We start from the raw sequence: 14,595 nt of genomic DNA, 5'->3' as shown, positions 1-14,595 counted from the left end.
CTCTGCTCCTATGATGCTGCTTGGCCTGCTGTGTTCATCCAGCCCTGTTACTAATTTTCTTGTTTGTTCTTGGTTTGTGAGCATCATTGTTAAGGCCCAGCATATGTTGCCCACTCCTAACAGCTCTGGAGAAATCAGAGGTGAGCCTCATTCCTGAACTGCTGTAATCTATGTGGGGTAGGTACACCCACATCGCTGTTAGATGGCAAGTTCCGTGGTTTTGACCCAGTGCCACTGAGGAACAGTGACATATTTCCAAGTCAGGATATTGCAAAGCTTGGAGGCTAACTTCTAGGTGGCAGTGCTCCCATGCATCTACTGCCCTTATCCTTCCAGGTGGTCAAGGTCAAAAGTTTGGAAGGTGCTGTGTACGGAGCCTAGATGAATTGCTGCAGTACTGGGGGAAGTGAATGTTTAATGTGGGGAATGGGGTGTCAATCCAGCAGCCAATGCTCCTGTTAGTGTGAAGGGTAAGACTGGTAGGCATAGGGAATGCTGGATGACTAGAGAAATTAAGGTTTTGGTCAAGAAAAAGAAGGAAGTGTATGTGAAGTATAGACACGAGAGATTGAATGAATCCCTAGAAGAGTATAAAGGCAGTAGAAGTATACTTAAGAGGGCAATCAGGAAGGCAAAAAGGGGACGAGAGATAGCTTTGACAATAGAGTTAATGAGAATTCAAACAGGTTCTACAAATACATTACGGACAAAAGAGTAACTAGGGAGAGAATAGGGCCCCTTAAAGATCAGCAAGGTTGCCTGTGTGTGGAACTGCAGGAGATGGGGGAGATACTAAACAAGTATTTTGCATCAGTGCTTACTGTGGAGAATAACATGGAAGATATAGGACATGGGGAAATAAATAGCGACCGTTTGAAAAACGTCCATATTACAGGGGAAGAAGTGCTGGACGGCTTAAAACGCATAAAGGTGAATAAATCTCTGGAATCTGATCAGGTGTACCCTAGGACTCTAATGGGAAACTAGGGAAGTGATTACTGGGCCCCTTACTGAGATATTTGTATCATCAATAGCCGCAGGTGAGGTGCTGGAAGACTGGAGGTTGGCTAACGTGGTGCCACTATTTAAGAAAGGTCGTAAGGAAAAGCCAGGGAACTATAGACCAGTGAGCCAGACATCGGTGGTGGGCAAGTTGTTGGAGGGGATGCTGAGGGACAGGATTTACGTGTTTGGAAAGGCAGGGACTGATTAGGGATAGTCAGCATGGCTTTGTGCGTGGAAAATCATGCCTCACTAACTTAATTGAGTTTTCTGAGGAAGTAATGAAGAGGATTGATGAGAGTAGAGCAGTGGAAGATATGTTCGTCAAGGTTCCTCATGGATGATTGGTTGACAAGGTTAGGTTATATGGAATAGAAGCAGAACTTGCCATTTGGATATAGAACTGGGTCAAAGGTAGAAGACAGAGGGTGTTGACAGAGGGTTGCTATTCAGACTGGAGGCCTGTGACGAGTAGTGTGCCACAAGGGTCAGTGGTGAATCCATTGCTTTTCCTCATTTATATAAATGATTTGGATGTGAACATAGGAAGTATGGTTAGTAAGTTTACGACACCAAAATTGGAGGTGAAGTGAACAGCAAAGAAGGTTACGTCAGAGTGCAATGAGATCTTGATCAGATGGGACAGTGGGCTGAGAATTGATAGATGGAGTTTAATTTAGATAAATGTGAGGTGCTGCATTTTGGAAAGGCACATCAGGGCAGAAGTTATACACTTAATGGTAGGGTGCTGGGTAGTGTTGCTGAACAAAGCAACTTTGGAGTGCAGGTTCATAGTTCCTTGAAAGCGAAGTCGCAGGTCGATAGGATAGTGAAGAAGGTATTTTGTACGCTCGCTTTTATTAGTCAGTGCATTGAGTATCGGAGTTGGGAGGTCATGTTGCGTCTGTACAGGACATTGGTTAAGATACTTTTGGAATACTGTGTGAAATTATGGTCTCTCGGCTAGAGAAAGGATGTTGTGAAACTTTAAAGGGTGCAGAAAAGATTTACAAGGATGTTGCCAGGGTTGGAGGGTTTGAGAAGCTGAATATGCTGGAGCTATTTTCCTGGAGCATCAGGGGTTGGCGGGTAACCTTATAGAAGTTTATAAGATCATGTTGGGCATGGATAGGGTGAATAGACAAAGTCTTTTCCCCAGGGTGGGGGAATCCAAAATTGGAGGGCGTAGGTTTAAGGTGAGAGGGGAAAGATTTAAAAGGGACCTAAGAGGCAGAGTTTTCATGCAAAGGGTGGTGCATGTATGGAATGAGCTGCCAGTGGAAATGGTGAAAGCTGATATAATTACAACATTTGAAAGGCATCTGGATGTGTATATGAACAGGAAGGGTTTAGAGGGATGTGGGCCAAATGCTGGCAAGTGGGACTAGTTTTATTTGGTTTATCTGGTCGGCATGGACAAGTCGGATCAAAGGGTCTGTTTTCATGCTGTATGACTCAATGACTTTCCCTCTACCAGTTATGACCGTCTAATGAGAGAACAGCTGTGTGGTCCAGTAGGACTATGGCAACCAATGAGGCATGCTGTTAGGTGAGGCACTGACGAGAGCTCTCTTGCTCAAGGAGCTTTGAGGCATAGGGTTACTTTTATGTGCCCAGGGGTATGCGAAGATTTAATTGGGAATCTCCAACAAAAGGCATGAAAGTGTTCTCCTTTTTCTAGGGCAAACTCTGCCCTTTGAGGCACAGTGTATAGCGTTATCTGGCCTCCTCCACCCCACCCCATCTCCATGGCAGCTGGACTCCTCCATGAATTAAGCAAGCTCTTATCTCAGATTTCTTTTGGCTGCTAGTTACTTCTGTCAGCTCTACATTGATCTGCATGTCTTCATTACTTTGCTCCATATATTTTCCAGTGAATTGGACCAACAGGAGGCTTTCAACTGATCATTTCCATTCTTTGTCTTTATTTTGTGTGCCTAGATCGCTTGGAGACTGAGACTTTCAACGAGGAGGAATTTAAAGACCGTTTTTTTGCAGAGGTAGGAACAATGGGCTCAATGCTTGTTGGGCACTTGAGCAGCGGTTGGGGACGGCATGGCTGACTATTGATTGTGAGTTGCCTGGAGCTCCTCGACTCTGTTATAGGTGATGTGTTCCATCATGTAGCAATTCCTTCCCCATGCCACTTAACCTGTGCAGGTGTTGTATAACCAGAGTGTGCTCAGACTACTTAGCAGGTAGACAACATCTGTGGAGAGAGAGAGTAATGGTTAGGGTCCAATTCTGAAGAAGAATTATACTAGACTGCAAATGTTATCTTTTAAAAATTTATTCATGTGGGATCTGTGACTAGGCCAACATTTATTATTACCCCACCTTAACTGCCTAGAGAGCAGTTACAAGCCAACCACTTTGCCGTGGGTCTGGAGTCACATGTAAGTCAGATAAGGAAAAGGTGGCAAATTTTTGCGACAATCAACAATGGCCAATTTTTATTGAGCTCAAATTTCACTATCTGCCAGGGTGGGATTTGAATCCATGTTCCCTGGTGGTCTGGATTACTTGTCTGGTGATAATACCACTTTACCACCATGGCTGTCCATATAACTCTGTTTCTCTCTCTCCGGAGGTGCTGCCAGACCAGCTGAGTTTCTTCAGCAATCTCTTTCTTTCAAATTTCCACTATCTGCAGTATTTTTCGTTTATTGGAGAGGAATAGTTAATGTTTTGAACTAAATAAAAACTGAAAGCGGATGCTGCAAATCAGAGACAAAAATAGAAATTGCTGGAAAAGCTTGGCAGGTCTGGCAGCATCTATGAAGAGAAATCAGCGTTAACATTTTGGGTCAAAACTCCGTTCTGAGGAATGGTCACTCGACCCGAAACGTTAGCTCTGATTTTTCTCCACAGATGCTGCCAGACCTGCTGAGCTTTTCCAGCAATTTCTATTTTTGCCTTTAATTTTTTTAAGCTATATGTTTCGTGTACCTTGCTCACTTGCTCACAATTGCACTGCACAGAACCTGGCCATTTGGCTCAATGTTTTTGCCAGAGTTTATGTTTCTTATGAATCTTATTTGCTCTGTTTACTTCAGTTCACCATTTCAGCATCATCTTCTACTGCATTTTCCATCATGTACTTATTTAATTTCCACTTAAGTGCATCTGCTCTTCACCTCAGACATTCCATAAGGTCATAAGCTCTACTTTTCTGCATAAGGAAGCTTCTGAATTCCATATTACATGAGATTTTATTTGACTAAGTTTCATATGTATGGACTAGTTTTGAAATCTCCCAAAAGTGGGAGCATCCCCCCTAATTTTATCCAATCAAACCCTTTTATAATTTTAAAAAATGAGAGAACTGCGGATGCTGTAAATCAGGAAACAAAACAGAAATTGCTGGAAAAGCTCAACAGGTCTGGCAGCATCTGTGAAGGAAAAAACAGAGTTAACATTTCAGGTTCTGAGGAAGGGTCACCGGACCCGAAACATTAACTCTGTTTTTTCCTTCACAGATGCTGCCAGACTGCTGAGCTTTTCCAGCAATTTCTGTTTTGTTTTCTTTTATAATTTTAATAGCTTCTAGCATTCTTGTCTGTTCTGGAGGACAAGCCCTAGGCTGTTCAGTTTCCCTGATAGCTGCTTCCTCCCCATTCCACTATCAGCCTTCTAAATCTTTTCTTTAAACTTTCACCAGTACCTCCATATCTTTTTAGCAAAATACAGTCCAAATCTGTCCATAGTACACAAATAAGGTGCCGTAACATATCTTCTTTGCCTTTCAATTCTATTTATCTGTAAGCAAACTCCTCTGCATTGTGATCATATTAACCCTGGAACACTATTGCAAATAGTTTGAGTATCTGTGCCTTTACATTCCCTTTGGATTTCTATCCTGTTCAGACTCCTTTTTCTTTGCTAAGGAGTAAATGCCCTCCTTGCACTTTCTGAAAATGCAGTGTCTCAAACAGATTAAGCATTTCTTTTTCAAAAGGAGAAGGGGGAATGGGTTGCACTTACGCCTCAGGCACAAAACCACAGACCACAAAGCATAGCCAGCCTTGTCCTCTGACTATACTTTGTGCCTGCCGTGTGGGATGGTAATTACAGAGAAGAGCTGCTGAGGTGAAGCCAGGCTGAATTGAATGAAATCTGTGTTGTGTGTACTATCTTCAGAGGGTTTGTAAGAACGTTGAAACATGGGATAGAATGATCAGGTTTCCTTCTCGTCTCCTTGATGATGACAGTAATGATGTGTTCATTTTTCTGTGTTTTTTTGGTGCAATTCAAAATGAAGGGGGATATTAGCATGGTAATTTCCATTTCAAGTATCCTTGGCAAGGTACAGCATGTTGTTAGCGTAAAGCTCCTTCTACAATGTCCCCATCAAATATTCCCAGGACAGAGACAGCACGGGGTTAGATACAGAGTAAAGTTCCTTCTACACTGTCCCCATCACACACTTCTAGGACAGGTACAGCATGGTGTTAGATATAGAGTAAATCTCCCTCTACTCTTTTAAACTGAAAGTAAAGCTCTTTCTTTTCTTTCAAACTGAAAATAAACAATCTGAGGACAAGTAGAGGAATGGATTAGATGTACCATAATGCTCTGTCTGTTCTGTCCTGCCAAGCAGTCTGAGCTTGGATATAAAACATTAACAATCTGAGCTGATGAAGTGAACTGTACAGGGCATGTTCTGTATTGATCTCATACAACACTGTACACTAAGCGTTCTTTACTTGAGCACTGAAGTCAGTGATTCTGAAATGATTGAAGAGCTGTTTAGATACAGTGAGGATGACAATGTAGTTTCTGTGAAAAATTGCAATGGACGTACTGGAAGGTCTTCCTCATACTTAATTATCTTTATTATCAGAAGACTAGCTTACATCACGTTCAACTGTGAAAGGCAATTTTTTACAACTGCTAGATAATGAATTCACATTTATATAGCATCTTTTATAACCTTATATTGTCCCACTGTGTTTGACATTCAATTGAAATATTTTCACGTTATGACATAGGGTACACTTTGTGCTCCCTCAAACAACAATGTGAAAAAAACCAGGTTTTCCGTTTTTATTTGCTCATGGGATGAGGGTGTCGCTGGCTAGACCACCATTTCTTGTCTATCCCTATTTGCTCAGAGAGCAGTTGAGAGTGAACCACAATGCGGTTGGTCTGGAGTCGCACTTGGCCAGGCTAGGTAAGGATGGCAGATTTCCTTCCCTAAAGGCATTAGTGAACCAGATGGATTTTTAAAACAACTGACAGATGGTCACCATTCAGGTGGCTTTGTATTCAGATTTTTATTGAATTCAAATTCCACCATCTGCCGTAGTGGGATTTGAACACATGCCCAGATCTAGCAGCTCAAGACTTGGCATCCATAGGGTACCATGGGCCAACAGCAGCACAATCAGTAACTTGTGGCCCAGCATATCGTTCATGCTGCCATTACTATTAAGCCAGGGGATCAACTTGGTTCAATGGAGAGTGCAGGAGGGCATCCATGAGCAGCACCAGGCATACCTGAAACTGAAGTTTCAACCGGGTGAATCCACAAAACAGGACTACTTGTGTACCAAACACCATAAGCTGCAAGTGATATACAGCGTGAAGCAATTCTATAATCGTCTGATCAGATCAGCAGTCCTGCCACATTCAGTTGAGAATGACAGTGGGTAACCGAACAACTCACTGGAGGAGGATGCTCCACAAATCTCCCCATCTTCAATCATGCGGGAGCCCTTGTCAGTACAAAAGATAAGACTGAAAAATTTGCAACAGTCTTCAGCCAGAAGTGCCAAGTGGATAATCCATCTCCTGGATGTAGCCAGCATTACAGATGCCAGCATTCAGCTAATTCCATTCACTCCACATGATATCAAGAAATGATTGTAGGCACTGGATAGTGCAAAGGCTACAGGCCCTGACAACATTCAGGCAAAAGTACTTAAGACCTGTTCTCCAGAACCCACTGCATTGCTATGTTTTGTACGCAAAAAGCAGGACAAATTCAATGCAGCCAATTACTGCCTCATCAGTCTGCTCTCGATCACCAGTAGAATGTTGAAAGGTTTCGTCAACAATGCTATCACATGGCAGTCACTGATGCTCAGTTTAGGTCCTGCCAGGGCACTCAGCTCCTGAATTGCTTACAGTCTTGATTCAAACATGGACCAGAGGAGGCAATGTCCTAGTGGTATTATTGCTGGACTGTAAATCCAGAGACCTGGACCCAGGTTCGAAACCTGCCATGGCAGATGGTGGAATTTGAATTCAATAAAGTATCTGGAATTAAGAGTCTAATGATGCCCATGGATCCATTTTCCAGATTGCTGGAACAACCCATCTGGTTCACTAATGTCCTTTAGGGAAGGAAACTGCCAGCCTTACCTGGTCTGGCCTACATGTTACTCCAGACCCACAGTAAAGTGGTTGTCTCTGAACTGCCATCTGGGCAGTTAGGGATGGACAATAAATGCTGCCTAGCCAGTGACGTCCTTATCCTGTTAATGAATAAAAAAAAGCACTGAATTTCAGAGATGAGGTGAGAGTGGCAGCCTTTGACATCAAGGCTGCATTTTGCTCAAGTTTGGCATCAAGGAGCCCTGGCAAACCTGGAGTCAATTGGAATCGGGGCGGAGAACTAACATTTGCTGGAATCATACCTGGAACAAAGGAAGATGGTTATGGTTGTTGGACATCAGTCATTTCAGCTCCAGGACACCTCTGCGCGAGTTCCTCGGGGTAGTGTCTTAGGTACAGCTATCTTCAGCTGCTTTGTCATTGACCTTCCTTTCATCATAAGATCAGAAGTGGGGATGTTTGCTGACGATTGCACAATGTTCAGCACCATTGCGAAACTTTAGATACTGAAATAGTCCATGTCCAAATGCAGCATGACTTGGACAATTTCCGTGTGAGGGCTGATAAGTGGCAAGTGACATTTGTGCCACACATATGCCAGGCAGCATTGGAGGCAGTCCAAAGAAGTTGATTCTGGGTATGAAAGGATTTTCATATGAAGAGATTTCAATAGTTTGGGCTTGTATTCATCAGAATTCAAAAGAATGAGAGGCGACCTTATTCAGCTATGTCAAATTCTTGGGGCACATGACAAGGTAGAACAGCAAGGTTGTTTCCCCTTGTGAGAGGACTAGGGACGTAATCTCAGGATCGTCCATTTGGTACCGAGATGAGGAAGAATTTTTTCTCTTGAGAGTGGTCAAACAGTGGAATGTTTTACTGCATTGGGCTTTCGAGGCTGGACTATTAATTATATTCAAGACTGAGAGAAAAATTTTTAATCAGAAGGGAATCAAAGGTGATGGGGAAAAGGCAGCAAAGCAGATTTGAGGATGAACAATGAACCACGATTTCTTTGAATGGCGGAGCAAACTTGATGGGCTGAATGGTCATCTTCTGCTTCCGTGTTTTATGGCCTTACGGGCCATTTAACGAGAGAATCTAACCATCACCCTTTAACATTCAATGGCATTACCGTTACTGAATTTCCCACTATCAATATCCTGACTCCCCAAAGCCTGTCCACCATCTACAAGGCACAAGTCAGGAATGTGATGGAATACTCCCCACTTGCCTGGATGGGTGACGCAACACTCAAGAAGCTTGACACCATCCAGGACAAACGGCCTGCTTGATTGGTGCCAAATCCATAAACATCCACTCTTTCCACCACTGAAACTCAGTAGCAGTGTGTATCACCTAAAAGATGCACTGCAGAAAGTCAGCAAAGGTCCTTATGCAGCACCTTCCAAACTCCCAACCACTATCAACTAGAAGGACTAGGACAACAGATACATGAGAACACCACCACCAATTTGGGATGGGCGATAAATGCTGGCTTAGCCAGCGACTCCCTCATTCTGTTAAGCGTGTCTTGATTCCAAAGTTTTGGTGTGAAAAGGAGATTTTCCAGAATAGTTCCAGGGATGGCTTGGGATGGTGACGTTAGGTGGTACTGTTGGTACAAGGTTCGGCTTGAAATGTGTTTTTTCTCCGTGGAGTAAAGGAGATTTGAGGGGAGATTCGACAGAGGGTCTATATTATCATCACTGGCTTAGTTAATGTAGTCAAGAATTACTCTTCCCATTATTAATTGTATCAAGGCTACAGGACGCAAGGTTAATGTGAGTATTTTTGCATTGTGCGTGGTAACTATGCTGATCATGAAGATAGTGAATACGGAAACGATCAATGATTACAGATAGAAATTGAGTGGGAACTCGAAGAAAATATGTCTGCTGGGCTACAGAGTCCGAGTGAGGAAGTGAGACTGACTGCATGCTGGCTCGCCCCAGAGCACTGCTATGAGAGGGCTTGGTTGACCTCCTGTGCTATAAATTACTCTCTAATTCTGTACATCCCTTCTTGGCTTCGCTCCTGTCCAGATCTGTTAGATTCTCCAGCCCTGCAACCCTCTAAGACCTCTGCACTCCTTCAATTCCAGCTCCATGGCCAACTTCTCTTGGACAGTTTAATCCCTCCATAATTCACACCAGGCCTTTGGCTGCTTGGATCCCAAACTCTGGAATTTTTTCCCTGAACCTACCCTGCTTGCTCTCCATCTTTGAGACAGTTCTCAAAACTTCATTCTATGTTTTTATCTTTTTGTGTAGCTTATGTATTTCATTCATTTTCGCTTTGATAAGGCTCCTGGCCAAGCTTATTGGCAGCTTTTGCTGAGTTAAAGATGCTATTGAAATGCAAACTGCCATTGTTGTCCCTTTGTGACTACGACCTGCTCCTTACTTTACTATTCCTTTGTGTGAGAGAGATTTAATAGTGGACTTGGAATTCCTAAAACAGTCTATCAATAAACTGGGAATAGAATTGAAAGAATGAAAAATAATTTGCATTTATATGGTCCCTTTCACATCCAATGAGGTTGCTTTGAAAGTCATAACGTAGTATAACATGGAAACAGGCCCTTCAGTCCAAACTGATCCATGTTGACCATGGTGCCCACTCAGCTAGTTCCAGTTGCCTGCATATCCCTCTAAACCCTTCCCATCCATATACCTATCCAAATGTTGTTTAAATGTTGTTATTGTACCTGCCTCAATCACTTTCTCTAGCAGTCCACTCCATATACGCACCACTCTCTGTGTGAAGAAGTTGCCCCTCAGGTCCTTGTTAAATCTTTCCCTTCTCACCTTAAACTTGTGTCCTCTAGTTTTCAATTCCCCATCCCTGGGAAAAAGACTATATGTATTCATCCTATCTATGCCCCTCATGATTTTATACGCCTCAATAAGGTCACCCCTCATTCTCCTGTGATCCAAGGAATACAGTCCTATCCTGGCCAAGCTCTCTCTATAAAACCTACTAGTCCAGGCAACATCCTTGTAAATAAAACAAGAAGGCAGATTACTACCTGAATGGCTGTAAATTGGGAGAGGGGAGTGTTCGGCGGGACCTGGGTGTCCTGGGGGAACCAGTCACTGAAGGTAAGCGTGCAGGAGCAGCAGGCGGTAAAGAAGGCAAATGATATGTAGGCCTTCATTATGAGAGGTTTCCAGTACAGGAGCAGGGATGTGTTATTGCAGTTATACAGGGCCTTGGTGAGGCCACACCTAGAATATTGTGTGCAGTTTTGGTCTCCTTTTCTGAGGAAGGATATTCTTACTTTCGAGGGAGTGCAGCAAAGGTTTACCAGGCTGATTCCAGGGATGGCGGGTCTGACGTATGAGGAGAGATCAATTAGATTAGGATTGTTTTCACTGGAGTTCAGATGAATGAGGGGGGATCTCATAGAGACTTATAAAATTATAACAGGACTGGACAGGGTTGATGCAGGGAGGATGTTCCCGATGGTGTGTGTGTTCAGAACCAGGGGTCACAGTCTGAAGATTTGGGGTTGACCATTTAGGATGTAGATGAGGAGACATTTCTTCACTCAAAGAGTGATGAACCTGTAGAATTCATTATCACAGGAAGTATTTGATGCTAAAACATTTGAATGTATTCAAGAGGTGATTGGATATAGCACTTGGGGCGAATGGGATCACAGATAATCTTCCTTTCTCCCCATAAAGCTATTGAGTTGGACGATCAGCCATGATCGTGAAGAATGGTGGAGCAGGCTCGAAGGGCCAAATGGCTTCTTCCTGCTCCTATCTTCTATGTTTCCATGTTTCCCGTTTAACTATATCTTTCCTATAACAAGGTGACCAAAACACAATACTCCAAGTGCAGCCTCACCAACTGTACAACTTATACAACTGTAACATAACGTCCCAACTCCTATACTCAGTGCCTCGACTGATGAAGACCAGCATGCTAAATGTCTTCTTCACCACCTTGTCCATCTCTGACACCGCTTTCAATGAACTATGTACTTGTGTTCCTAGGTCCCCCTGTTCCACAACACTTCTTAGGATCTTACCATTTACTGTATAAGTCCGACCTTTATTTGACTTTGCAAAGTGCAACACCTCACATTTATCTATATTGAATTGCATTTGCCAACCCTCAGCTCACTTCCCCGTCTGATCAAGATCACTCTGTAGTTTTTGACAACCTTCCTCGCTATCAACGATACCTCCTAATTTTGTACCATCTGCAAACTTACTAATCATGCCTTGTACATTCACATCTAGATCATTTATGTAAATAACACATAACAAAGTTCCCAGAAAGTGTTCAGCATTGAAATGCAGGAAATACAGGTGCCAATTTGTGCATTGCAAGATCCCACGGAGAGCAATGAGATGACATCTGATGGACTTTTTTTTAAAAGTGATGTTGATATAGGAAGAAATACTGACCACGTCACTGGGCAAAACTCCCTTGGCTTTTGTTAAAATTGAACCATGTTTATCTTTAGATTCACCTGAGAGAACCATGTAGTCTTTAGATCTACCTGAGAGAACCATGTTTATCTTTAGATCCACCTGAGAGAACCATGTTTATCTTTAGATCCACCTGAGAGAACCATGTGGTCTTTAGATCCACCTGAGAGAACGATATTTATCTTTAGATCCACCTGAGAAGGCAGGAAGGACTTAAAATCTCATCCAGTCAATGCCTATAAAGTGCCTCCCTTAGGTAGGCGAATCTGGAATGTCTTTGTTGAGAACAGGCTTTTGCACTTTGCCCTCTCTGAAATTATCAAGAAATGTTTATTTACAAATTCCAAAACTTGTGCAGAGGATCTGAGCCTTGTTTCATTACCTACTCTCAACCATTGGGGGCACCAATGCCATCAAATATAGTGGCTCACTTGCAGCCTCTAGTGGCAGTGGTTGACAATGCATTTCTTTTTCAATTTCAACTTTCTAATACTTTTAGCTTAAGCACCTATGTCGTATATTATAGACGGTGTATATTAGCTTAACTATAAAGTTACTGAGTATTGCCCTGTGTATGTTTGAACCATTTTAGTTTTGTTTTTGTAAGGAGAAAGATAAATCAATATCCTTGTTTAAGCATTTATGGTTGATGAAGTCATGTTGGAAACTACACGAAGAATCTATGTCTGATAAATTTGCTCCCTCACGAAACCTGTGCTCCATGACTCCTCCTAGCAAGTTCCTCTTTCTCTCTTCTCCCCCACTGATGTTGTTTGAGCTTTCCACTTTCAATGAAAGCATTCTACATCAAGAAATTGAATTAAGACCATAAGATGTAGCAGCAGCAGTAGGCCATTCAGCCCATTGAGTTTGCTCCATCATTCAATGGGATCATGGCTGATCTGATAATCTTCAACTCTACTCTCCTGCCTTATTTCTATAACGCTTGATTCTTTTACTGATTAAAAATCTGTCCACCTCAGCCTTGATTATACTGGGGCAGCTCAGTGGTTAGCACTGCTGCCTCACAGCACCAGTGACCCAGGTTTGATTACACCCTTGGGCAGGTCTGTGTGGAGTTTGCACATTCTCCCCGTGTCTGCATGGGTTCCCTCCCACAGTCCAAAGATGTGCAAGTTGGGCAGATTGGCCATGCTAAATTACCCTGTAGTATCCACGGATGTGTAGGTTAGGTGTGTTAGCCAAGGGAAAAGCAGGATTATAGGGATTGGCTAGGGGGATGGGTCTGGATGGGATGCTCTTCGGAGGGTTGGTGTAGATTCGTTGGGTTGAATGGCCTGTTACCACGCTGTAGGGATTCTATGGATTCTAATGACCCAGCCTCAACAGCCATAAGTGCTATAAAGAATTCTTTAAATTATTGTATTCTTCAGTTGTGACATAGTTTGTGAAGATGGAGTATTACTTTAACTCGTCATGGGGTGAAATAATTCTACAGGATTTGAAATATTTATTCCTTCTGTTTCAAAGTCCAGCAGTAGGGATGAAATAACGCCTACAATTGAGCTGCATCTTCTAGCAGTGATGTCAGGAATCACTGCTCCTCACAAAAGGTAGTGGAAATTGGGAACTCTTTCCCACCAAAAGCTGTGGATGCTCGGATGGGGGGTCAATTGAAAATTTCAAACCCTGGATTGATAATGTTTTGAAGGCTAATAGTGTTAATGGTTGCAAAACTAGGGTGAGTTGCATTAAAATACAGATAACCATAATCTTTTTGAATGCCAGAACTGAGGGACTGATGGGCTCCTCTTTGTTCCTGTACTCACTATTGACAAGGGGACGATGACATCAGTACAGTAAAGAAAAAGTGAGTTACAGAGTCCAGATGTATCTTTATGCTGGGATGGGTTAACATGTGAAGCTGCTCGCAGGGAGTAGTACCCAGGGAGTAGAGGAGATTTTTTTCTTCTTATAGATGGGGCTTCCTACAAGATTATGATGGAAAAAAAAGGCCTAAATTACCTGATCAGATTACACCTCAAACTTCTAACGTTGTACAAAACCTATCCTCATAATTTAAACCAGTATGCGCGAAACCCCCTCAAAGGCCAATGTATCATCTCCAGTATGTACAGAGCACAGTGCTGTCAATGGCATGTGAACAAGCTTTCTACACATTTGGATTAGGTGAGGTGGCTGACAGAAAAACATGTAAGTTTGAGGCAGTTCTTTTCCCCCCAATTCATTGGTCACCACACTACCAGAAGGAGAGGGTACAGAAAAGGTTTACCAGTATATTACCTGGTACGGGGGTTTTAGCTGTTGGATAGACTGGGTTTGCTTTCACTGGAACGCAGGAAGTTGAGGGGCGACCTGATAGAAGCTTATATAATTGTGAATGGCGTGGATAGAGTGTAAAGTATGAGGCCTTTTCTCAAGGTAGAGGGTCAATTACTAGGGGACACAGGTTCAAGATGCATGGGTGAGGGGAGTTTAAAAGAGGTATGTGGGGCAAGATTTTCACACAAAGGGTGGTGAAATGCCTGAAATGCGCTGCCAGAGGAGGCTATGGAAGCAGTCACAATAGCAGCATTGAAGAAGCACTTGGACGAATACTTGTCTGTCCCTAACTACCCTTGAGAAGAATGTGCTGAGTTGTTGCCTTGAACACAACGGAATGACTTTATAGGCCATTTCAGAGGGCAGTGAAAGGTCAACTGCACTGCTGAGGGACTGGAATTACATTTCGCTCCATGTTGGTTAAGAATGAGACTCCAGTACTGCATTAATGTAACTGTCTTTTAGCTGCCTGTAATGTGGCCTAATGAATTGTTCAGTTGTA

The 14,595-nt window shown here is 42.9% G+C and overlaps 1 protein-coding gene across 2 annotated transcripts in view; it reads left to right on the top strand.

Moving 5' to 3' along the window:
* Window positions 1-14,595, top strand: part of nhej1 (nonhomologous end-joining factor 1) — a 275,238-nt gene that overhangs the window by 64,261 nt on the left and 196,382 nt on the right. For both annotated transcript variants that reach the window (XM_048599082.1, XM_048599083.1), the window contains exon 5: window positions 2,944-3,002. In XM_048599082.1, coding sequence (XP_048455039.1) covers window positions 2,944-3,002 — 59 coding nt within the window. The remainder of the gene's footprint in view (window positions 1-2,943; window positions 3,003-14,595) is intronic.

Source organism: Rhincodon typus, chromosome 7 (genome assembly GCF_021869965.1).
Source record: "Rhincodon typus isolate 14 chromosome 7, sRhiTyp1.1, whole genome shotgun sequence".
NCBI lineage: Eukaryota > Metazoa > Chordata > Chondrichthyes > Orectolobiformes > Rhincodontidae > Rhincodon > Rhincodon typus.
The sequence above is the reverse complement of the archived record's forward strand: the minus strand, read 5'-3'. Positions and strand labels throughout refer to the sequence as shown.